Genomic DNA, 26,278 nt, shown 5'->3' with positions numbered 1-26,278 from the left:
AAGCTTTTGAATTTTTATTATGGTGTCATGCATTAAACCATGCCCAATGGTTTATTTGTGCTACATAATCCAATTTTCACACATTCACGTTTACAACAAAATGTCTATGCCACTGATAAAGTAAGCATGTTTATTCAAATACTATTTGACAAGAGCAAGTACCACTGAGTACATTTCCATCGAGGTAAATAAAAGATGGAGCAACACACATGAATTAGAGGCATTTCAGACACAAGACAGATGCTTCAAAAAAGTGTAAGACACCATAAGACGCTAAGAAACTGTTGTAAACTGCAGTCGCTTTTTCAAAAAAAGTGTAAAAGTGATCAAGAAAACATCCAACTGGATTCTGAATTTGAATGGAAGCTACTGCAAAGGAATCAAATTTGGTGTTAGATTAAACCTTTTAGAGGACTTTGTAATATGCTTGGCAGCAGCAATTTGTTCCAGGGAAGTCTGGCTTAGGTTGGCGATGAGGGAATTAAAACAGTCATCAGCAATATCTGCAAATTCTGCAATTAGTTTTTCTTACAAATCCAAGTTGGAAGTGACAGATGATTCGTCCTCACATGGGAAATTTCCTCTCTCCTCTTATTTTAGCTGTAAATTCTGCATCTCAGGTGTCAATCAACAAACTGAAATCGCTAAAAATGGATGTACTTCATGATCACAAAATAACTATTCCTTCATGTTTTAGTTGAAACTAGTTAAAATCATGCTCATGATGGGTTGAGATAAATAGGAAGGTGAAACACCTTATCTGGAAGATAAAAGAACACATGTTGCAAATAAAGACTCATTACAGTACTACAGAAACAACTGTTTTGTATGTAATAAAGGTATGACAACACTGAATACACACCACAAAGTGACATTCATTTATGAGCAGGTCATTAGTGCAAATTTATAATGTTACTCTTTCAGTCGACAGTGGAAAAAATTACAACACCACTAATACCACAGTTTTAAATTGTATTCTATATTCAACACTTAATCTTTGATTTCAAATACCATACAGTAGTCACGTCCATCAACTACTTATTAAAATAACAACATTAAATATGTAAATAATGGATTCAAGTGAGACATTTTAATATAACATATGTTTACACCTTTGCTACCTTATTCATGACTTTTAAGGCTTTGACAATTCCCTGGGCCACATTGTGTAGCTTTTCTTTAAATCTTTCACTTTCGTTTGGACTCGAGGGCCTTCATCAGTGGCACCCAGCGAGACGTACTCTGTCCTCTTGGTTTCACGTGACTCAGAGTGGGCCACACGGTGCCCCTGATAGTCACGGGGCCGTCGTACTCGTCGGCCTCAGACGTGATCTCCATCTTCTGGATGATGAGCTTCAGGAGGCAGTGCTGCTTCTCCAGCATGTTGGACACCTCCTTCATTCTGCAGAAGAAGACATCAGTTCATGTTGTGACACACTTCATTCAAAGTCAGCCTTGTGGAACGTCAGGCCACTGAGTCACTAACTGTGCTTATTACAGAAATTGATGCAAGGAGTCATCACTAGGGGTCACTCATGCATCAAAAACATTTACTACCCTGCTTGATAGCTCTTTTCCACTTTGGCTTTCCACATTGTTTGTGCACACACATGCATGAGCCACTTCAAGTTGTTGCACAGCCTGTTTGCTTGTATTTGGAGTAATAATTCCAAATAATTTGCTTTTCGTCATCAGAGTAATAGGTTTGCGTACTTTTATGCTTCTAGGACATAGAAAACTGACTCTTCTGTTAATAAATGTGTGCGCTTGCGTGCTTCACCTTTGCTTCTGCTTTTTGAGCTCAGTCTCTATCACAGTGCAGCCCTGTGATTTGGACTGCAGACGATTCCAGACTTCATTTGTTTCCTCTTCGCCGAAGAGTATTTGCTTTATAAGGTGCTGCAATCAACAGTGGACAATATTAATGAAGGGGAAAAGCTCACCTAACATAAGTTAGTGGTAAAAATCAACATATTATACAGTATCTGTTAATGGTAAACACTGGACATACCCTGGAGCATTTGCGGTTGGGGTAGACGATGACAGAGGGTTTGTCTACGCGTTTCATGAACCAGTACGGAAGCTTGTCTTCCAGAGCAGTGTGGAGGTCAATCTGAGATCAGAAAGTTAGATGTTCAGTCAGAGGTGCACCTTTTCCTTTGAGAGGCTCTGCTAAGTGTAAAAACTGCACATTCTGAAGCTTGAAAAAAAAAAAAAACACATTATTAATTATATTCTTAGGGACATCAGTTGCATTAGTCACTTCTAAATATAATGTTGCTTTGTTGCTGAATTTGTATTAAACCTAATTACCCATAAAGCTATTTGACTGGTTTTGCTATGTATTTACAAGTGATGGCCTTCAGAATATAATCTCATGCAAACAATAGTGTTAGATGTTCCATGTATTTGTAAAGACCTCCAGCACAAAACACCATAGCATCTTATACTGTGCTTGTGTTTCAGGTCCTTTGTGCTTGTCTGGCTGACAGGGCAAACTCACAGCAAGGAGGATAAAAGATGTAATGCATTTTTAAAACAATGCTCTAGGCACAGACAAGCTGGTTCCTTACATACCTGCATGGCTATTCGTTTTAGGGCAGCATTTCTTTGAACTTCAGCAATGTCTCCAACTGCTAAACCAATCTATAACACAACCAAAAGACAAAAGGTTAGCACATACCAAATATTAGCATTTCTGACGAATAAATACCTAAAGGAGCCTATCAAAATGCTGTAAAAGCAGTGAAACAATTTACCCTAATATATTATTAATACAAATGTATGGCTACTTAAAGTGCTTTAAGATGAAGCTCTAGACTCCTCCTTACCATCAGGTTCACCAGCAGGATTGGCATGAGCAGAACAAAGCTCACAAAGATAAAGTATGTCAGAGGACCAAATGGAAGCTCATGGTTCAGATTTGCATCCAGGAAGTTATTCTGGTAGTTCAGTTCCCCAACCATCATCACAAAGGTTTGCATTATGGAGAGTGGCACACTGCTGAACTCTCTCTAATGACAAAAAACCAAACACACAAACAAACAAACAAACAAAAAGAATGATGATGTATCACTGTAGGCTAGTAAACCAGGCACAAAAAACATATTATTACATAACATGCATAGGTCTAACAATGATTTTAAAATGACTTAAAGCCAAAAATGGTTTCTTTTTCAAATCTTGTCCTTTTTCTGTATTAATTACAAAGAGTGTTGTAAATGTTTTAGTTTTTAAAGGTGCTATTACTGAAATTTTTAACCTGTTCTCAGGTATAAGTCTGGGAATCACCAAAGTCACTACATTACATCCTCTGGGGACCCTGATTGTCTATACTATATGTTGTTCGAATCAGTGTAGCAGATTTTGAGGCACTAGAGCAGATAAGTGAAACATTTGATCTGTGGCAGCAGGAGAAAAGCCAGAGGGTCACCTTTTCCAAGTTACTGATATTCATCCTATGGGGACCATGAGTATCTGTAACAGTTTCATGACAATTCACCTCCAAGTTGGTAAAACATTTCAGTCCAAATCAGAAAAGTCACACTCAAGCCTGGGGATCATCATATGCCAACCACTGCAGCAGAATGCAAAGACAACACAGAAGTGCAAAAAGCTGCAATTCTACAAATGGCCACTTGAGGCTGCCTCCATAAGTGAGTCAACCCCTATGGACTACCATGCTAAAATGTCCAACTTTCTACAGCAGAAATAAATATGTTTACAACCAGGTGCAAAATTGAATCTGGTATCTAGCATTAATTTTCCTGCTCATGACAACTGTAAGGAGGTGAATTTGTATATAACTCACCCACTTAGATTATACTACGGAATAAAGTTAAGCCTGATTTGGATGTTGCCACTTTAAACGACAGGTGGGTGTCGTCATAAAAAAGGCCCAGTGATGGGAGTTAGGCAAAGTCAGACACTGCCATGGTGAGCCACACCAAATTTCAATACCAGTTTTCAGTGAACCCATGGGTGATATCACAGACAGTTTGTCCACCATTATATTCAGTCAGTAGTTTTCGCTAAACATGCAAATGAAAGCTCATATCTATCTTTCATTTTAAATTTTATTGGGCATTCTGCAAATGCAATTGGCTTGTAGGGACAAAACATATTGAACAAATGTTTTAAACCAATTAGGTTGGGATCTCTTTGATCCAAAACACCACACAATATAGTAATATGCATTGACTGAATGGATATTCATGGTCCCAATGGGATGACCAGTAGGATGAGCCCCATGGCCCACTCTTGTGACCCTATTACTTTTCTTCAGACATTACATTTAAGTAACTAAGGTTAAGCTTATTGAGATTTTTTTTCCAAACTGATGAATGAGTACATTTGTGCTTCAAAGAGAATAAAGTCTTCGATCACCATATGGCCTTTCATCTTTCCACAGGACAATGAAAGGCGCTTTAGACATGTATGCTTATTTATATTATTGCATTCCTCTCCTACCTGATTGAGCATTAGGGCATGGAATGCCAAACTGAATGCTAACATCAGGTAGAAGAACAGCATAACAACACGGAACAGTGTCCTCATGATCTCCCCAAACATCACAACATAGATGCCAACTCCTTCAAACCTGAGGAAACAGGAGAATATAAAAGTTAGTGGTCTTAGCGCCATAAAAAACGCTGAAATAGAGAATTTAGATCTGAATGAATAGTACCTCTGGAGATAAAGGAGAAATCCAACCCAAGAGTTTAAAACTGCTATTGCGCCTGCTTGCCAGTGTAATGAGCCCTCTGAATTGAGCATGAGAGGGATTATGAACAGAAGGGAGAAAATGGCTGAGCTCCAGTCACACTGGTTGGAGTAATCCCTGAAGTAACTCCAGCGCTTCAAAGTAACAGGAAAAGAAAAAAAAATCGAAATGAAAATAGCATAATTGCACAAACAACCCAGATATTTGAATAAAAATCCAAAATGTTCCTTGCCTGATTGTCAGTACAGAATTTCACTTTAAAAAAAACTCCCACACACAACAACATATTAAACTGTGCATTACTAAAAAATGTGATGTGACAGTGTTTCTTCTAACTAAATGACTAAGCTAAAGCGTCGAGGTGACGCCAACTGTGGCCTTACAGTGATCCTGTTAATCTAAATCAGAGGACACTCATCCATCAGACCTGATTGGTAATGTGTCCACACAGGCCTGGTGCTTAACAGATTTATGGACACATGTTTTATATGAGGTAATGACACTTGTGTAACAGTCACAGTACCTGCTGTGTTATCTGCACCACTTCCTTCACTATTGAGTAGATGTTCATAATCAAGACCATCACCATGCAGAAGCTCAGGAACAGGTTTTGCTGTGAAAGTAAGAACAATATTGAGATTTATTGTATCCAGTGAGAGTGCAGCACACAGAGTAATCACACATATCTCATGGTAAGTCCCACAATCTGCCACAACATTAAAACCACTGACAGGTGAAGTGTTTCACATTAATCATCTCAATCCAATATGATGTTCTACATGGAAACCTTGGGCCCTGACAAAGACTTTGATCCCTACCACCTAAACAATATTAACCCTGTTGCAGACCAAGGCTACCTCCTCCAGCAGGACAATATGCCCTTCCACACCTCAAAAACTGCTCATAAACAGCTGTAGGAACACGAAAAGGAGCCCAACTCAAGTGTTATAATTTCCATGATCATCCTCCCCAAATCCACGAGAGTTTATGTGTACCACTACACACATGAGCAGTCCAAAATTCATGCAAGGAAAATGTAGATACAACCTACTAAGAATGTATGCAACTCTGTACCAGGCACGGACATGTAGTTGTTACTATTACACACTTTTCTAGTCCAGTGGAGTCACATAGGAAGACTGTGTTGCATACATTTGGAACAGGTCATATGTAAGTATTCAACACCCTTGTACCATAGTCACCTTGCAGACTTGGTGAGATGTGGACCCTCACGTACTCACAGAAAGTGTAACACCAGGCTAAAACTTTGACGCTTCTGACAAATTACCCAGATCCTAATCAGATCAAGCATAAAAAAAATGCACTGGAACAAGTACCACCCTACAACCCACAGGACCCACAGGATCCACTATGTCCCAGTACTGGACACCAGAGGACACCCCTAGAGGTTCTCTCTGGGTCAGAGTTGTTTTGGCAGCAAAAGGTGGAATCTACACAACATTGGGCAGATGGTTTCAATATTGGGATGGATCAGTGTAAATCACATAAATTCCACAGACACAGAGCTTTAACATCTTTGATACAGATCAAATCTCTCTTTAGTACCTCTATGAAAGATATGGGCACCATGGTGATATCGTGCTTGCCCGTGGCAGTAATGTTCATAGAGGGCCTTAAGGTCACAATCAGGTGAGTTAAGGGCATTAGCCCTAACAGGTACAAGAACATGTTGAGTACATGAGCCGTGCTCCCATACGCAACCCTGTGAATAAAGAAGAAGACAATTAAGACTGACATTCAAAGTAAATCATTCACTGGCATTTTGGGGTAGAGTGAATCGTTCTTCTTCTAATCAGATCAGCAACTCCATGTACAAATGAGAAATGTTACTCTCAGGGATGAAATCACCCTGAATACACACCACTTCATTGCCAGATACTTTTTGCAGAGTGGGTGGTTGAGGAGCTCGATGCGGTTGTACTTCACCATTGCCTGCAGATAGTATAACAGAGAAATAGTCCACAGTCAATTGTACATTTTCCACAAGCAGGTAAGAACAGCCTGACAGCTAATGTCTAAAAGATTTAGACGTATGAGTCGGTTATTGATCTGCAATCGCATAATGTAGGAGGACATCAGCAAGCAGCAATAGGCCATTAAGTATTTCTAGCATTGGGAGAAAGATGTTTGCTGAAAGATGTTTTTGTTTTTGGAATATATCAAATAATACTATGCCATTAATAAAAAGAAGTGGTGATTACTGCATGTGGATGACTGTAAAACAAAGATTACAAAATGTACTTTGCATTCAATGATTTGCTAGAAGCCTTTAAAAGAGCTCTGTAGACTTGGCTACTCACCAAATCTGTGAACATTTGCATGCAGATTGAGCCCCTTTTTAACTAGTCTCGGGCGCCTGTTAATTTGGAGCAAGTAGCTGAAACTAATGCAATCTAATACATCAGTCGTGCAAGACACCCTACATTCGTGAAGGTTGCATGTGCAGTTTCTTGGTGTTAGTTCAGCTGTTTGGTCATTTTGGAGCCTGCAGTAGGTCACGCAACATATTGACAGGTGTTTCTATTGTTTTATCTATTACACTTAACTTAATGAGTCCTATTTGTATACTATGTGTAATGCTGAAAAAAAGTTTCCTCAGTACATGGTGGCATTAACAGCAAGCCAGTCTGACCTCATGGTTTATTCCCTTGTAGTGGTCAAAGGCCAGTTAGAAAGACCCAGAGTCGACACCGAGTAGTGGGTTCAGCTCCTCATGTTGACTCAAAGCCACCTTGCAAGCTTTGCTCATCTGTTTGCAACCAACCTGAGCAACAGGTTTGGTTATTAACTGCTCCATTTCTCACACTAGACATTGCTAACCTCAGCATGCCTCCCTCCCTGGCAGCAAACATGGAAGGCCACTAGTATGACAGCAAGACTATACTCTCTTGTTACTTTTCAAGGCAGCCTCAGGAATGAAAATCCAAGGACACACACTCAAGTCCAACCTTTGCTTTAAAAAAGCAGTGAGAAAGGGTCATCTGGCTGGAGCTTTGCTAGGTTACACAATTGCACTTCACTAACCTGTGCAAGTGAAGTAAAGACTCTTATGTCAAAGCCACGCACCATGACTGTATAGTTGTTGCTGTCATTGCAGAAATGTGTCTGGAGAAAGGTATCATCACTGTCCCTTGAGCATAAATGTGCAAATTGTGATCAGATGAGCCTATGAAGGTGAGTGGTTGAGTCTACAGAGCCTCATTAGATGGTGATGCATGACTAAAATAGAACATGACTACTTATAAAGCACGGAGGAGCAGAATATTTGCATTCTACTGCATTTACATTATATTTGAGAGAAAAAAGTTACCTACATTGAGGGCAGCTAGTGGCTCAAACTTCATGCTCTTGTCAGACATCTTCTTTGCTATAAGGGGAGCCTGGAGCCATGCGAAGTCATATTCAATCTACACCACATAAAGAAGTGTTTAGTTCTTGGTGCTTTCTTTAAACACTAAGGATATTTTGTTGTGTTGATTGTGCAACTTGTAGATAAATTACGTGGTAGTCAGGGCTGTTGTGGTCGTCATCAGATTCCCTCACACAGCGGTCCAATAGATGCTATTAAAGATAGTAACAAAATACAGTGACACAGTTTTACATAATTGCTTGGTGCTAAAGTAGAAAAAGCTACAGAACTAGTTATGATGACTGTGCACACAGATTTATGGTATAAATGTTTTTTCTTTGCGACTGGCAAACCTTGTAGGTCTCGGGCAAAAACTCAATCATGTCTACAATGGGACATCGCTGGATGCTGCCGGGTGTGAACATTCTTAAAGCCTCAGAACATCTGGAACAAGAAAAGACATTTTTAGAGCAACTACAACATGCATAGTATTAAAAATGACTGGTGAATTCCTAGCAGTAGCTTTCAAAGATAAATTGTGGTAAGCAGATATCACCACTAAATATTCCCCATATTTTATGGTATGGGCACAAAAAAAATTCTACATTTAATGGCTTTAAAGTCAAACTTTGTTGATTTTAAAATTCTTTCATAAATTTAAAACCCAATAAATTACTTGAAAAGAATCTTGAAGATAAATGGAAAGATGAAATATATTTATACTAAGTTAAAACTAGCTTCAGATGGAGCCTTTTGTTTTTTTTCTCCATATAGCAGACATTGATTTTAATTACATACCTGTCACTGTCAATCACAGCATTCACCACGTCTTTTTTTGCGTTTTGCAGAGCTTCATGGAGGAATGAAGTGTGATTCTTGCTTAGGATGATTTCTGCCCCCCGAATTAGTAAGAGCCGGACTGCAGCCACATGTCCTCCTCTTGCAGCAAAGTGCAATGCGGTGTTCTGGTATATCAATATACAACAGGAGAGACAGTACTCTGCATTTACATTAAAACAGCGATGTTTGTATTATTGCAACACTACTTTTAGTGAACAGATGTTTGCAAAGCGTGTGCACATGTGCAGACATGTGCCACTACAAATTACTTAAGCAACATTGAAATAATTTACAGTAAAAGAACATCTTCCATACTATTTTGACGCCACATTGAGATGTAATAAGAAGGAGCTTTCATTACTAGTCCGCAACCCAAACGTCTGTTCTGTTATTATGTAACTTGGCTTGAGTGGGTACAATCTCACAGTGCATAACACTTTACAGCATTACATCACACACTACCAACTATGGTTCCTCAGCTAACTGGAAGAAAAAGCTAGTTTGGCGCTTTTAGTGCAGACTTCATAGCTGAAGCGAATAGACCAACAATGTTTTAATGGAGGACACTAAGAAGAGAGGAAAAGGGTCACTGAGCATGAGGCCAGTTCTTCTACAATTCTACAATTTCTGCAATTTAATTTAGCAGACGCTTTTATCCGAAGCGACGTAAGTCTGAAAGTAGATCCTTGGACTCAGGGGTACTCAGTCTGAGCCATCTAACAACCAATAGTGAAGTTTATTAGAGGCCTACACACATACTCATAGAATGAGAGATATCGCCTTTCCCCGATGTAAGCTGCAATATCTTTTTTAAAAATTTCATTGTAATATATTGTATTTTTAAAAAAAATAATCAATCAATCGATGGTTACCTAAATAAGCTTATTATAAGTCTTATTGTATGTCCTCATGGTGTACTTCTAAATGAGAGTCATTACAAAAGTAAGTGACCAAAAAAATTACTACTTGGCTGAGAGTGATTTGCCATACAGAAATACACAGAATATCAGCTTCTGTGCCACTCTAATGTGACTAATGGTCTCACCCTGGCCATCCCTGTAAAAACTGCCTGGCTCTGCACTGCTCAGATCAGCTTTAAGTCACTGGCAAGAGCAAAATGAAAGGCTGCATGGCAGATACTAAGCTGGATTTCTTGCTAGTAGGAAAGACTAGCAAGTGACAACTTGCTTACTATGTCTTGTGTTGTTATACTTGCTTACTAGCTTTTGATCAAAGTCAAGCATATTGACGGAGGTTTAGATACAAGTTAGACATGTTGATGGAGAAAGATAGTATCTGCTTCACTCAACCAGTAAATTAACTGGCTTTTACAATATGATGGTGAACTTTGTTGAAGAAGCAGTTTAATGTGGGAATTACATTTTTCTTGCATTGCTGTAAGAACATATCCTATCATTAGGAGAGTGAATGGTACAAAGCAAAAGAATGTTGTGTAAATTAGCAAGGTTTATTCAGCTAAAGCACATGTACGTCATTACTAAGGTGACTGTTGCTATGGAAAGTAAAATTGCTGATTTGTATTGAAATGAGGATTTTGTGGTTGTTGTTTCTAAAGTCATATAATAACCCTGCAAGTTGACAGGACTGGTCCTATAGGTTTGTCCTGTACGAAACCCCAGAAGTCAAAATTCATGTTTTGGAGGCTGTCATTGCTACAGTGCAAGATGATAAACTTGATTTTCATCAGAGGGGATCTTTAATGCACCAGAACCCTGTAATTCCCACTTCTGACCACAGAAGTTACATAATGTTGCTTTAAATGCATGTATTATTAACTGATTTTGACAACATTAAACTGTTTGAAAGAATAGCAATTTATACCCCATCTTCATCGGTTTTATCCAGTAGTTTGAGATTGGCTGACAGTAGGATGTCCATAGTCCGTGTGTATCCTTCAGATGCAGCATGGTGCAGGCAAGTCCAGCCCTTGTAATCACTGTAAACAACACATTCTCAACAAACAGGAACTAGTGACACATAAACATTGCATACAGGTTTGTATGGCAAATTGGAATTCCTGCAAGATGTAAAATATAGCTAAACAGTACACAAAGAGTACTGTAGTATGCTGTATATGTACCTGTGCTTGCGAATGGCACCTGTGTACATTTTTTTCTGTGTTTGCAACAGTTTACCTGTGAAAGAGGGCTCCTTTGCGTAGCAGCAGCTGCACCACCTTGCTGTGGCCCTCTTTTGAGGCCAAATGGAGTGGTGTCAGGCCCCGCTCATCTCCTTCATTTAGCAGGCGAGAGTCTGTGATGGTCTCCAGTAATCGTTGACAGGTATTGATGCGCCCATACCTTAAGGAAAGAAAAGATAAAGAGGAACTTTAGATTGCAGATAAACTTCTTTCACTGTTATCATTTGCTGATCTCTGAAATGGAAGTCCGCTGCTACAGGGCTTGAACCTGTAGGTTGTAGGATCATCCAGCCATTATTATACAGTGAAACAGGACAAGAGCAGATTTTGTCTGTCCCTTTCCTGCCCTGGGTTTAACACTTTCACAGCCACAGGCTGGAGATGGGCTTTGATCAGGGAGCAGAGACACCAAGACACTGCAAGCAAGATGCTTTCCAGATCTGCTACGAAGGATGCAAAGTAACAAATCAGCAGGAAAGCATGAGACCAGACTTCAAAGGATTCCCCTACACAGACCTCCAGGATGTAAATTAGGCCTGTCTCAGCCCAGAGACTGGTTTAAACCTCCAGCCAGGCCTTCAAGGGACCAAATGGCCGCCAATAAATATTCGGACTGATTCCTGAGCTATTGAAGGGGAGCTCAGGAACCTGGATGAAAACTTCAAAGGCATTCCACTCACTGACAAAAGAACTCTGGACTCAAATCAGAACCAACAAAGACAATCATCTCACAGTTCTAGACTCAACTCCTTTTTATGTACATCCATTTCACAGAACAAGTGAACTTTTCAATAACTTCATGGTCAATCCACATCTTGCCTTGCCTTTAATCTTTTATTCCTCCTGATTAGTATCAACATAATAATTTGCAACATGTCTGTCATTCCCATGATCATATTTGGCATCGTTCTGATCCCCTGTCTGTCAGCAATGCACCTAGATACATCCTGTTCACCAAATTACAATATTTTTGGAGTTATAGCTACCACAAAATTATGTGTAATTGTAATTATACGAGGGACATCTCTACTTTAGCCCTCCCCAACGGAGGTTGGTCCAGATGCCCTCCTTCCTTTATGACATGCAAAAGTCCACTTTAAAATTTTATACATAACCTGTCAAGCTAAATAATTCCCCTTACAATTCCTGAAGCTCTTCTTGACAGCGCAACAAGAAGTGTTTCATATGCTGCATTGTTATATTGGTCTAATCTAAATGATTCGCTGGTCGAATATCAGGTAGACTATATAATAATTCCACATAAAAACCCTTAACCCCGTTTAAGCAAACATTTATCCTTCATTTCATACATTGGTGGAGAAACATTATTAATAATCTTACAGTTATAATTGGTGGAGAAACTATTTAACCCTTACAAACATATATTAAGAAATCCTACAAGGTAAAAGAGTATAAGTTAAGCGTTGGGTTGCATTAATGGTTCATGGTGCTGAAAGCTGTAAGAAGACATAAGCAGGAGGTCAGCGGCACTTTATGTCTTTACAGTGGTCCAGGTGGGGAAAGGGAATGAGGTTTCTACAAGAGTTAAAGTATGATATCATAGTGTGGCCTTCATTTGCCCTCCAGCTTTAATGGAATGGGTGTACATGATAGAAAAATCAATAAAAATAATGTTGAGGGGTCAGTCATCTCACACTATTAGCAACACTTCTTCACATGCGTCTCGCTAATTGAATTCTATTCTTGTGACAATACCTTTGGGTCACTGTATAATAGATATGTCACCACAATTAAGCTTCAAAAAGCTTTGGAGTGCAGAAATTTCTGGCAGGACTAAAACAACTAGACAGTGAGGTAACATTTTAAAATGCAGTTACGCTGCTCATTCTTCATCTGCTGCACAGCTATAGAGGTATGGCAAAAATCTTTGCTTTACATCATTAGATCATAAGTCAACGTCTTCTGAAGAAGCCACTTTGGGATTAATCTTTTATACTGTTGTATTTCATTGATCAGTGCAATTTTATATTCTGTATATTAGCATTATTCAATACTAGAAGGACCATGTTCAAGTTGTGATCTTTGCCTGTCGGTGAAAATCCATTTTTCAGACAGGAAAGGTTTGTAAATACTTCTCCATCTTAATCATAAAGCTCTATTCAGTCACAAATTCTTAAATTTTGTGTGGATGTAACAGCAACAGTAGATACACAATATCCACCCCAGACTGGTGAGTGCCATCAGCTGTGCTAGCATTTCTTTAAACAACTTTGCAAAGTTTGAGCAACTTTGCATGAAAATTGGGTCAAATCAGTATTGTTTAAATCAATGATATGGAAAGTCGTGCCCTCGGGGACCAATCAAACTCACTGAGCAGCGAAATGCAGGGCAGACTTCTTGTCCTTGGACTTGCACGCGAGGCCGACCTGCCCCGAAAGGCCCAGCATGTTCTTCACTGAGTCATGGATGCCCAGTCTGCAAGCGTAGTGGAGCGGGGTGCAGCCCTCGTTATCCTCACAGCTCAGCAACGCCTTTACACTGTTATGCTAAAAGCAGTCGCATTATGCATGTTATAATCATACCTAATCCACCCACGTCATATAGCAAAATGTGTCTGAACAAATTAAGTAAATTGCACGTATCTTAAAACTTATACAAGTTATCCACTTAACATTATAAACCAACACACAGTAATATATAAATAACAAGCACATTGTAATAATATTCACACACAGATACAGAGAGTTCCCATTCACATGCTTTCTACATGTATGTTCTTTATGCATCATTTTGAAAGCTGCGACACTGTTGCAGCTTTAGGTCCATCATGCAATGTTTAAAGAACTATCTGCCTTAATGAGAGTGTAATGACTTTTATCTACCGGCCTTGAATGCATGCAGGCTCAAGGCAAAATGATCAAGGACACCATAATAATTAGATTCCCAATGCTGCCTGACATGTTTGTCTAAGCAGCACATTTTTTTTTGAGAAGCTGGTTGAAGGTACCTGCAGCACTTCTTCTGGAAGATTTTTCAGGCCCTTGGGCTGCAGAATCGCCAGGTGAAGGAAGTTACAGCCGCATCTGTCTTTCACAGTTACATCTGCCCCTAAAAAGACATTAACATATTCGCACGTGTTCAGAACCTGCGTTACAAGCCATCAAATTACAGATTATATGAGCGCTGCTGCTGTTGGAGCACAGCACCGTAGCTCACCTTTTGACAGCAGCAGAGCCACAGTTTTCCATGCGCCGCAGCTGGTAGCCAGCAGCAAGGGGGAGGTTCCTTTACAATCAATGCTGTTTAGGTCAGCACCCTGAGAAGAGAATGCACTAAAGCCTTAATGTTACCTCATAAAGTACAACACACATTGTTGGAATTTTGGCAAACAAATGAAAGCATTATGAGGAAATTGGCAATGATTAAATATCAGATTTTGGTAGTATTGCAGTTGATGAACCTCTGCCCCAATCAGTAATTGTCCAATTGTAGCTGTATAACCTTAACTGTGTACTGCAGGTCTTTCGAGACTTGCTAAACTAGTATGCATGGGATGGAGGACAGTTTTGCGCAGAAATCAAGATAACATGAAAACTTGAAAGGGCAAAATACTCTTGAGCAATACACCCTTAGATTATGTCTTACAGCAAATGTAGGACTGATTAAAGAATGCGCTTATGCAAGCTGCCGTGGTTCATACCAACAGTAGTAAGTGAGTGGACTCCCAAGGCAAAGGAGCATATCATTACCTACATTAGTTTGTGTGGGTGCAGACTGCATTAAAAACCTTTCACAACAGACTCATACTCTGAAGTATTTCATAACTGTAGGAGTGTGGGAGCTGATCAGATGTTATCACACTCTGGACTATTAGTAGCGGATAGAAGATACAAACATGCAAATTATGTAAGTAAGTTACAGACACTCTTATCTTCCAACTTTCTTTATGATAACTACAATACCACAAGTCTGGTGAGTCTATAGGGCCTCTTAGCTGCTTTTATATTTCTTCAACATGTATCAAAAGATGGGAGAAATTTTCAACCTGGAACATGCAGGTGTGGTTCCAGTCTTCTTCTACATTATGTATTTAGCCATTAAAAGCACATTTAAGGCTCCTTTCACAGAAACCTAATTTCTAAAAAGGTTGGCTGGACATATTTCCAATATCAGCCATAAACACTGTTTTTATCCAACATATAGACATCCTCTAGTGAAAATCTAGTTTTTTTTAACCTTGTTAATCAGTGTTGACTCCTAAAAAATGTTATTACTAAACTGGATTTTCAAGTATGTTCTCAGGGAAACCTATTTTCTGCAGAATTATGCTTGTTTGTGATGTATCACAAATGTGTTTCTAATTAACATATCATTGCCATTTTTTGTTAGATGAGGCAGGATTTGTCACCCTGGTAATGCAGAAAATAGATTGGAAGCTTCAAAGATGGTGTGAAAGTGTTGTATTTTAACCCAAATCGTGTGAGTTTCTTAAACCTGAGCCTAATTTTAGTGCCTAAACTTAACTAAGCTTTGGACATGTAGTAGTTATTGTGAAAGTGTCAACCACAGCATGATATTTTCCTAAACCTGATCATGAGATCTTGTTTTTGTTTACCTCTGTCTGGTATAGTATTAACATAAACTTACATATTTGTGCGATGAAAGAGCAGAAAAATTTGACAGGCATTGGAAGAGTAACTAAGTGAATGGCACTTGACAAAAGGTCAATCACTTGCACTTAAAAATGCACATTAATACTACATATGTCCTGCTAGCTGAAGTAACCAGTTGACAGTAAATATATTTGTTGCAACATAATTTTTATAGCATTCTAATTGATGGTGACAGTGGAGGGAGATGGCATGCAGCGACTAATCCATCCGACCAGCTGGGAGTCGAGCCGGATACTCTGCTGGTGGCTGCCAGGTGATGTATCTCCCAATATACCACCATTTTATAATTTCCAAGATAGAGGTACTCAAGTTAATCTTCTGTTCTGCTGTTTGCTAACAGAATGAGCTGATACAAAACAAACTCGACTCCACCTCCTTCCTAGCAACACGGTTCTGTTAGAACAGTCTAAGAGCAACAGATGGTGACAGATGGTCTACAAGCAACGGGCAGCACCTTTAACATCTATTAAGCCAAGTATAGTATTTAAAATCGCAAATACTGTTCAATGGTGGCAATGGGAACATTTAGAGTAAAGCGGCAGACTTTACTTAAGACGTGAGCATCATTTGTGTCCATTCATTTTCGCAGGGTATTTATTTCAGAAAAAACAAAGCAGTTTCTCTGTCTGACAAGTCATTATCTTGCACTTGAAGCTAGACATTAATAACTTGCTATCTGATATTGAAGTTTGATATGTTCTGTGTTTAACAGCTGTGCAGCTTGTGTATTTGTGTGTGTCATATTTACCAAAGAAATTAGGTACTCCGCCAGCTCTGTGTGGTCAAATATTGTAGCCCTGGAAAAGTAAACACAGTTGTTGTAAAGCAGTCGTGCCACACATGACTTTGTGAGTCAAGGTCTTCCTCACACTGTCACGTGTCAAATAAGGACTTTGTTCTAATTCTGCTTTCTCAGACCATGATATAACCAGATTTTCTGTGCTTACATGTTTTATCTTTATCTGATTGTAAGGCTTCCCTTTGATGATGCACTTTTAATGACTAATTCCTGGTATTCTGTATTAAGAGAGAGACTGAAGTGGATGTTTTCCTACAACTGAATCATAGTCAGAAAGATTCTTGATTATTTGGAAATCTGCAAACTCCGTGTCTGGGAAATAAAAGGGAGCATAGCTGTTGTGCTTAAGAGGTCACAGGCTTGATGATATCTCAGCTGTTAGTCAAATTAATTTGTTTTTTACAGCACATTATAGCTCAATAAGAAAGAAAATGTAGAGTAAGGACCTTTGTTCTTTACTCCGATGCTGTCTGTGCCAACACAAATAGCTTGCAGATAAAATCTATGCAGGATGCATATCTTTATTACGTAATTATATCATCATTATTGCATCCAATTAAGGACCACTGTTCTGCTATATATTTGTTTTTATATCTATTACTGTTGTTTGCCACAGAGTTATTGTGTTGATAGAATAAATTGATCTTTACCCAGCTTGAGCAAGCAGTTGAGATAGTAACTGCAAATATTAAACATCTATATAATTGTAGTGGTGGATATTTTAAGCTGCTCTGTCTATGACAGATGTAACTGAAACAGTGCCTATTAACAAAATAACGAATTGTGATTTAAATCTTAACTTTGCATGGTATTGCTTGGAAATTTGGTGACTTGAATTTTTGTGTTCTCAGTGACGTACAGTAAGTTAACTCACGGTATCATATCTGTATAATACACTCTTATCAGTAGTTTGTTCTTAGAGAGTGATATAAAATTGAACGGTAAGATACAGTTAATATGATAACTTGCTCCATTTGGACTTTGAAGGTCTCTCTTTGTTCTCTCGAAGGTCAGCACTGTCAAGATGGTTTGGTTTGCATTTTGTCAACTATGAAATCTACTTTCCAAAAGTCACCAACTCAGAACTTGATATAAAAGCAATGCCACTGAAAAGAACTGACTCATTTTCTAAGTTCTGTTGTTACGAATGTTGGTGCAACCAACCCTCAAAAGTAATTCCATACCAATATGGAGGCCTGCAGCCAATCAGTTTAACCCTCTAAACCCCAAAGCTTCCCCTGGTGGACTTGACATTCATGTTGTCCCCCAACAAAAAAAAGTAAAATCACACCCTTTATTGTAGCCAGATACTATCATAACAGGAAAAATCATCAGATTTTCAACGCTACGTCTCTTGAATGAATTGTGTGCAACATGTGGTTCCATCTGGAAAAATACTCAACTCTAAGCTTAATACTGCAACGTTTCTTCAAAATAGCTTTATTCTGTGTGTCTCCTTTAAAAATCTGCCAAAATAAACTGCTTACAGTCACCATATATTGTAACAAAAAACAAACAAAAAAAAGTCTGCACTCGTTGATGCAACAAGTCATGAGTAACTCAGCTGTGACTAACAGTCATGTGATGAAGGTTTACTAACTATTCAGTTGAACTGCAGGCTGTGTTTACACAGAGCAGTGAGGAGGCAAGTATGGAAACAAATTAGAGAGACTGAGAGTAAATAAATCTCTCAGTCTCTCTAATTTGAGCAATAAAATAAATGTTACATGGTTCAAAACAGTACACAGAGGAGCAGCTTATCAGTCAGTTACTGGAATATACATTCTGCAAGGTAAAATATATATTAAAACAGAAATAGGTAAATATTGATACATTTCGTGTCATGCCCTCATCCACAGTGACCTTGACCTTCAAGGGATTACATTAGATAAAACAACAACTTACACTTCAGTACACAGTACAGTATTTCTCTAAACTGTAAAGATGCTGCACAGACACGGACTGTGTTTGTCAGTATCAGCATGACTTGCATTTCCTGCTCTAGAATCAGCGGCCGCCTTCAGTGGATTTAACATTTGTCCTTGATGTGGTGAAACTAGCCACTAGTTTTATATTTTAGGGAGATACTCTTATTTGATTTTTGATAGTCCATTTATACCAAGCTCATATATATATACTACCAACAACAAATATGGATTGAAACTGTTTAGCTTAGCTTAGCATACAGATTGGAAAAACCTATTGGCACCTTTAAATCTCATAAAATAACATGTTATAACTTGTGTGTTTAATCTTGTTGGTAAATTTAGTCACTGTGTCCAAACTGGAAATAGTCCCCCATATAACAACACATAGTGCTGATCTAATTCTCAACAAGAAAACATTTCCTATCATATCAAACTATTCCAAACATCATTAAACTGTATATATAATATGAAATGTAGCGGGTGGATTGCAGACAAGAGGCCATTACGGAGCTATACTGTCATATTCCCATTTTTTGAAAGCAATGCAACCAAATGCAATAGCACCATTAACACACAGTAATGGAAGTGATGTAATGAACATTTTCAGTGAACTACTCTCAGCATCAGGGTGGAAGGAGAGGGAAAACCCACCTGTGTAGAGGTGTCTGAAGCGCCCCATCAGTTAGGTTGATGATGTCTTCTACTTGGTCAACAGAGGAGAGCATCAGTTTGACTACCTCAATAGCACCCTGGGTGCAGGCCAAATGAAGCGGTGTAGACTTGTCATTCTGGACCGCAACAAACATGGATGCATTATGAATGATGAATAATGACTATCTACAATGCATATTCACAAGCTCGTCAAACATGATTACATCTGCTCCATACAGACACCCTGTGGGGAGTGATAGAAAACTGAGAGATATTTAAACACACATGCAGGAATTAGTATGCATACAAGCTATCATGTGTACTCACTTGCACTCATACATATTGTACACTTCCCCAGTGAAACTTTAGCAAAGTATCTCCCAGAGTTGCTGGCTGAACACTGGGGGCTGTAACACAAGCCTTTAATGAGATAACCAGGACTGGCAGGAGGAGGCCAGTGATCGCTCCACTCAGCACCACAGTGTAAGTGGAGGTAATTTGTATCAATTTAGGCAACCGAAGCTATTACTGTACTCACTATTCCTGCTGTAGCTCTGGCCACTGGCCCAAGGCTAGATATAACGATCACTCCCAGATGGGGGTGATAAGACTGACATGCTCTAACAGTACAAAGACCGGGACCCTTTGCCAGGGAAATGCTTTACAGGTGTAGGCAAACGAGATCTCGATTCAAAAACAATGCAAATCTGACAGAGCATGCAGTGGACAGATGGAAGATAAATAGCAGCATCTGTGACCTGCTGCTCTCATGACAATATGTTTATGTCATGCTGAGAGGCAGGGAAAACAGTGGTGACAACCAAATCAATGTCTGCCCTTCTTGACAGCGGTTTATGAAAAGTCTTGATTCATGCAGGTGTTTAACCAGAGTAGAAATGTGCATGGTGTCTGTTGCTGTTGTTGTTTTGAGATGTAAGTACCTGTTGCTGGTCAACTTTTGCCCCACATGCAAGGCAGAGACGGATTGTCTCCATATTCCCGCCACGTACAGCCAGATGGAGGGGGCTGCTGTTGGACTTGTCTAAATAGTTGATGTGGGACACACATACGTGGCCGAACTCCTCTCCTGCAAGTAGAGAATGAAATAAACCTTTTCTAAATATGAACAATATACTGAATTCTTATACAGCTCATAATAGTATGGTTCTTCTTCTTTGACTGTAAAAGTTTTTTGCTTTTTGTTGTTTTTATTAGAAGGAAGTAATAAGTAATTTTGTCTAATCAAGGTGAGCTGTTTGTGTAAAAATCCAAGCAGCACAAGTATGTGAATGCCTATTAATTCTTTGGCTTAGCAATCAGAGAAAAAACATAAATATTTTGTGCTCTGACTCAACTCTCTCCAGCGACATGAGATTTACCAAGCAGACCTCCCACTATGGATAAACACACTGTCATGCTGCAGCATCTGGCCTATGTACAAAGTATCACGGACATTTTCCAGTAAAATATCTCTCAGGGCTGAGGTGAACTGTCTTGTTATCTATCAGCTTAATGTGCTGCTTGGCCTTGAAATAATATTTTCAATATTGTCAGCACGTTCCATTTTTGATGATGGATCATTCCCTTTGTCATACCTTCCTTCAGAATCACTTCCATGGCTTTTTTTGCGCCTGCGAAGGCTGCAGCGTGTATGGGGTAATGGCCGAGCTTGTTTCGTTTGCAAAGCTTCGCTCCATGCTTTATCTTTGACAGACAGGAGGATGAATGGAGAGAAAGACAAACAAAGACAATGCCGTGTCAGAGACAGAGCTGCAGTTGAAGCTCCATAGTGTGTTCTGTGCAGATGGTCAGTTATCTTTTACAGGTGGGTGCAGATACACAGTACGACTGAAAGCCTTGTACAAACCAAAATGCTGAGAGCCTCGCAGTTATTAATGGAGCAGGCAAGAATCAGCGGGGTGTTCTCAAGGTCTCCCTGTAGATTGCAGTCTGTAATGTTGTAGGATAACAGCAGCTGGAGGGAACAAAGACAAAAGCAGTGAGCTCCAGCTAGACCATACTGTCCTTTACCCTTCTGTCTATGCATGCATCCTTTGTCAGTTTGTGGACAAGAGCCAAACAGCATGGCAAAGGCATGACAAGGTCTTTCAGAGTAAACTGTTGAGTCAGGTTTCGTCAGATATGTAAACAGTTGTCAAATGACTTTAGCATGCAATGGCTGCTCAAAGCTTATGGTATATAGAAGATGTGATGTTCTGGACTATTACCAGTATGTGGAAAAATGCTCCTCCCCTTCGATAATTAATCTCAAAGGTAAGATATGAAAAACAATTGAGACACAACCACAACAAAAAATGCACACTACTTAATAATTTTTGATGAAATGAATACCCCAATCCAAATATATGTTTTTTTTTTTTTAAGTATAAGCTGCAAAAAAAAATACAGCAGTCAGTGTCAAATGTCTGTGCTTCTGCTTGACTGAGCAAACACACTTCCTAGAAACTGTTACTTCGGCTTTGCACATTGAGCCTCCTCACCCCCACCAGGTTGTTGTGTCCGCAGCTGACAGCCAGATGCAGAGGAGACATGAGGGCCTTGTTGAGGATGTTGGGGTCAGCCCCCAGGTCCATAAGAGCCCTGCAGCTCTCTGCCTTGTTCTTCTCCACTGCCCAGTGTAGGGCCACGTTGCCATCCTCATCACAGCTGTTCACCTCTGAGAGATGAGAAAACATGTAAATACGCTCACACGCGAATGCAAACACGTAAAGACATACAACATCTGCTATATGTACCAGATGCAATATGTAAAAATGGATCACACTGTTCCATACAATAACTTAAAGATGAATTTATGGTGATTTACGTGCTGCAGTGCGTCTTATGATCAATGACTGAGGCATGCTTACCCTGTGAGTCGATGACAGCGATGATGAATTGGATGAGGGTGACGTGGCCCCCTGCGGCGGCATGATGAAGGGGACTGGCTCCACATTCATCTTTCTCACTCAGGACCTCTGGGCTCTTCCTCACGAGGTTGTCCAGGAGAGCCAGGTCACCCCTCTCAGCCAACTAGATGGCAATATTGAACATAATATAACAGAAGACAAGAGAAGAGAAAGTGTCCATCCGTGAAGACTTTACCATTTATGTAATTTCACCAAAGAGCAAAAGATAGTGAAAATATTACTTGCTACTTTCATGAGGTTTCTGAGGCAGTCACTGAAATGTGATATAACAGTTATTTCTCAGTTTTGCAGATCACTGGAACTTAAAGTCCCTCTTCAGTCTTGATTCAACCCCTGAAAACTCATTGTTGTGTTTTAAAGTTGGATTTTTTTTCTACAAAGATAGTCTTCTCTGAACTTAAAATTAATTAAATGTAAACTCTACACCACTGCTTCATCTGGCAAATCCCCACCTCTCTTCATTCAATCAATTAGTCAGACTTTATTTATATAGCACTATTTATACAAATAAAATGGAACACAAAGTGCTTTACAGATTAAATTAATATCACCTCTTTATAATGATTTTTCTCAAGTTTACACAGAGTTAGGATCAATGCTTGGTTGCTACATAAACATTCCTCATATTGTAAATACTTGTAGAAGAATCATATGTGCTGTTTGTCCATTATTGTGTAAATTTACAAAGCACTATATGTTTTATCTATATAGTTTTTCCTCACCTCAAATACATTGACTTTGGCCAGGGCTGGATCATCATCCTCTATGACATAAGTATAACAACTGGTTTGCCGGGCCACATCCCTGCTAAAGTTCATCCCTTAACACGCTGTGGAGAAAGGCTCATTTGAATGGTGATGGCTGTGACATATTTAGACGTAACCCCATTCACACATACATGCACATATCAGTATGCTGGCAACAGCAAAATACCAAAATAGAAAACAAATCCACCATAGTTTCAGTCAAGCTATATAACTGAGTATACAGTATAAAACCCACTTAACAAGCTGGAAGAACATTGAGTGTTATATGACTGAGAGGGCAGATAACGCCTTAAGCCATAGGCTTCTATTGCCACGAGGGCACATGGGCACAGATGACTTTGTCTTTACCCGGAAGGGCATTCAGATCCGCTGAGTGTTTGGAGGTTGAAGCCCTTCAGTTGAAGAAAGCAATTATGTTCTTCACAGCTGGGGGGCAGCTTGTTTGAGTCTGTCCCAGGTGTCCTCGTGTGATCCCGGTTGAGCGAGATTGAGAAAGACCTTGTAATTGTATTGCACGAGGCCCTCAGCAACATCGAAAGGCCAAACAACAAATGACATTTTTGGCGAGGGAAATTACTATGGAGAATTTTCACTGGAATTCCCCTTGACCTATTGCAGTAGCACTCATTTGATGTATACAGAAGCTGTTTTTCAGGTCAAAACAGCAGCTGAGTTACCCGGTGTGTTGGAAATTATGTTGCGGAAATGATATTTTGCTTCTATTACTCACTTCATTTACAGTACATTTCTCTGCAGTAACAACTTCCTGCAAATATTTTAGCTATAGCTCATGGATCAGTGCCTCTGAAAACAGAAATCTAACGAGAACTTCTCCACGTCTGGCTCCTTTAAGACGAGCAGAAGGACTCTCTCCAGATGAAAGTTTAATAATTAACTCTAGGCTCGGTGAGCTGTGGTCACCAAAGCAATCAGTTTAATTCACTTCTCTTCAGGTTTCTCTGCACATTAGCAATGGATTGTTCTAACTATTGAATAGAGAAGAGGAATCATGGTAAAAGCACAGCTTTAATGAGAACATGTGGTCTCTGCTCCAGAGAACTATCAAGGATTTAACACACAGTAAGAATGTATACAGAAAAATAGACTATTGTTACAGGATTTACTGATGCAGCATTTTTGCTGAATAATATCCATAAAAGTAATGTATTGTGGTTCACCCATGTTTGTAATAAGACATTGTAAAGCATTTCCACCTGGGAAAATAAATCCATTATGATCCATCAATATTTCATCTGTACTTTTTAGAATTCTATAGTTGGGTTAACCTCGCACATAAGCCTCAACCTCAATGTAAATGATAATTATTGACATACAATCAATGTCTCTACTGTGCCAGTCATTCATGCCTTATTTCACATCCTCTGTAGCCCACATGTGACTTCATATTACAGTACAACCCGGTCAGCGAAGCTTTATTTTCCTCTAATGTGGTGAATTTGATAACGAACCCACACATTGTCCTCCTTCCCATCATTTCCGAGCAGCTGCGGGTAAATAAGTGTCATTGGTACTTGTAATTGAGCCAGTCACTCATGCGTTTGCAGATGCCAAGTGTCCAGGAAGTGCACTAATGGGCAATGGTAAACACACTTCCCAAACCATACAGAAAGAAGTGGGCGAGTTAACTACATTTAACAATGACATCCTTGTGTGCAAGGAAATTGCCTGTACAGTTTAATCTCGTATTGCACAGTTCAAGAGTACATAGAAGCATTATTTACTTACAGTGACACAGATGTGATAAATATTGGTTATAGAATTTAATATAATGTGTTTTCACCTTATAATACCGACTAAAACCAGTCAGCCTAATAAGAGATGAATTCTTAATTAGGAATATATTGTTATTTAAAAAGAACTAAAATCTAATTAACATGGTACACAAGGTTTTCATAATACCATGGAGCATAAAATCCAGAATAATTCAAAAACTTGGGGCATAAATTGTTGAATAAATGATTAACTCTAATGAATAAAGACCATATTTAATGAGTAGATTGTTGCTGTGCTCAATGAGCACACTTGTTGGGCATGACTCACAACCAGTACAGTAACTACTTCTAATCTAACCACAAATCAAATATATTTAGTCAGATGGTATTTTAAATAATACAACAGCTGAAACAGATTTTTTAAACAGTGTAAAACATTTGACAAACATCCAAGATATCATTAAATCTTTCATTTTCCCTTGTAGTCTTAAAAAATACACACATAGACTGTAAATTTCAAACATTAAAGACAAAGTTGAAGATGTGATGTACTTACTGTACTTGGGTGAAGCTGCTATTGAGCTGAGCAATCTGTATGTTGTCCTCACCACTGCTAGAGCTTTAAATAGTGTGGAGAGGCAGCTATTTCCCAGTCTGGTTCCTAATGCAGGCAAGACGCTGCCCCCTGTGACCAAATGGCTCTCATGATGTTTTCACAGTGGAGAAGACAAGCCCATGTCGTAATGTGATAGGAAATTTAACTGGCAGTATTACATTAAGCATCACACATGATACTGCAATCTTCCTCGGAATAAGTTTTCCTTAATGTGTCTGGATACAGGATATATTTACATGTCTTGTGATTTCCTCCCCTCTCTCCTGCTCTTTTAAACAAATGATGTAATGGTCTTGTTTTTCATTTTCTGGATACTAACAGACTTCAACTAAAGAAACCAAATCGTGCGTTCATGTCTAAAACAGGGTTTGCCATCATTTCAAGGTTACAGGGCTTATTGTTTTTGTTGTTGTGCTCTATAGGTGAGGCTTCTCTGCCATTTTCAACAAACCAGAGAAGAAACTTAACCATCCAGCTGCACATATACAATTTATCAAACCATTGTTGTCTTAGAAACCAGTTGCCTTTAAGATCCACGTTTGTCCTGAGGCCTCTTCTGTTGCTTTCTGTCTTAAAGCAAGTGACTCCTGACAAGACAGAATGAAGACGACCTCTAAGACCTCGTTGTTGACAGTGAGGATTAAGGAATATTCAGCAGGGAATCTCTATCAAGAAGGATTATAAGATGAGGTATCATTAACTAAGGATTATACCAGCATTTCTAGCAGCATTATCTTCAGGAGAATGAGTATCATGTCAAATTGTAGATCTGTCTGGGACTATATAAAATATGTACTATAGCTGCCACGCTATTTGGGTTATACTGGGAGTATATTAAAAGCCATTCTATACCAGATGAGCTATTCTGACTGCCAACCACTTAAAATGGTAAACACTCATTTTAGTCATTTTTAAGCTCCAAGTGCAGTAATATTTGCCTGTTGGCTGCTTTGATCACAACTTTGGTCAAGATTGGAAGGAAAAAACAGAGATTTATAATCACTCAGAAGATGACTCATAATGACTCAGACGATCCTCTTACTTTTCATCAAGCACCACCAGAAGCTAAAACATTACAGATAGCCAGTAAAGCATGTAAAGCAAACATCAACTGAATGACTTTGCA

General features: G+C 39.1%; 1 protein-coding gene across 2 annotated transcripts; it reads right to left on the bottom strand.

The window, feature by feature from the left end:
- trpa1b (transient receptor potential cation channel, subfamily A, member 1b) lies at positions 1-25,248 on the bottom strand. Of its 2 annotated transcripts, XM_023297770.3 has the most exons (28): positions 25,093-25,248; positions 22,759-22,865; positions 21,977-22,139; positions 21,608-21,783; positions 20,974-21,081; positions 20,702-20,810; positions 20,048-20,193; positions 19,107-19,243; positions 16,477-16,525; positions 14,272-14,371; positions 14,063-14,163; positions 13,426-13,601; positions 11,090-11,254; positions 10,776-10,890; positions 8,892-9,058; positions 8,447-8,537; positions 8,246-8,305; positions 8,059-8,151; positions 6,606-6,676; positions 6,290-6,446; positions 5,247-5,336; positions 4,688-4,857; positions 4,471-4,600; positions 2,832-3,014; positions 2,578-2,646; positions 2,012-2,113; positions 1,781-1,899; positions 1-1,402 (listed from the first exon to the last, which is right to left on the bottom strand). In XM_023297770.3, the coding sequence occupies exons 2-28, from the start codon at positions 22,852-22,854 to the stop codon at positions 1,189-1,191; spliced, it is 3,357 nt and encodes a 1,118-aa protein (XP_023153538.1). In that variant the 5' UTR covers positions 22,855-22,865; positions 25,093-25,248; the 3' UTR covers positions 1-1,188. The 2 variants fall into 2 exon arrangements, with proteins under 2 accessions (XP_023153538.1, XP_054863322.1); XM_055007347.1 differs by lacking the exon at positions 22,759-22,865 and having other exon boundaries at positions 25,093-25,233.
- Positions 25,249-26,278: the final 1,030 nt, after the last annotated feature.

Source organism: Amphiprion ocellaris, chromosome 22 (genome assembly GCF_022539595.1).
Source record: "Amphiprion ocellaris isolate individual 3 ecotype Okinawa chromosome 22, ASM2253959v1, whole genome shotgun sequence".
Lineage (NCBI taxonomy): Eukaryota > Metazoa > Chordata > Actinopteri > Pomacentridae > Amphiprion > Amphiprion ocellaris.
The sequence above is the reverse complement of the archived record's forward strand: the minus strand, read 5'-3'. Positions and strand labels throughout refer to the sequence as shown.

Excerpts from the sequence above, each read along its gene's own strand:
- trpa1b (XM_023297770.3), bottom strand. The coding sequence starts at position 22,854 with ATGAACTTTAGCAGGGATGTGGCCCGGCAAACCAGTTGTTATACTTAT. Across the intron at positions 14,164-14,271 it reads GGCTCTGCTGCTGTCAAAAG|GGGCAGATGTAACTGTGAAA; the intron begins GTGAGCTACGGT and ends ATGTCTTTTTAG. Across the intron at positions 4,858-5,246 it reads TGGTGCAGATAACACAGCAG|CGCTGGAGTTACTTCAGGGA; the intron begins GTACTGTGACTG and ends GTTACTTTGAAG.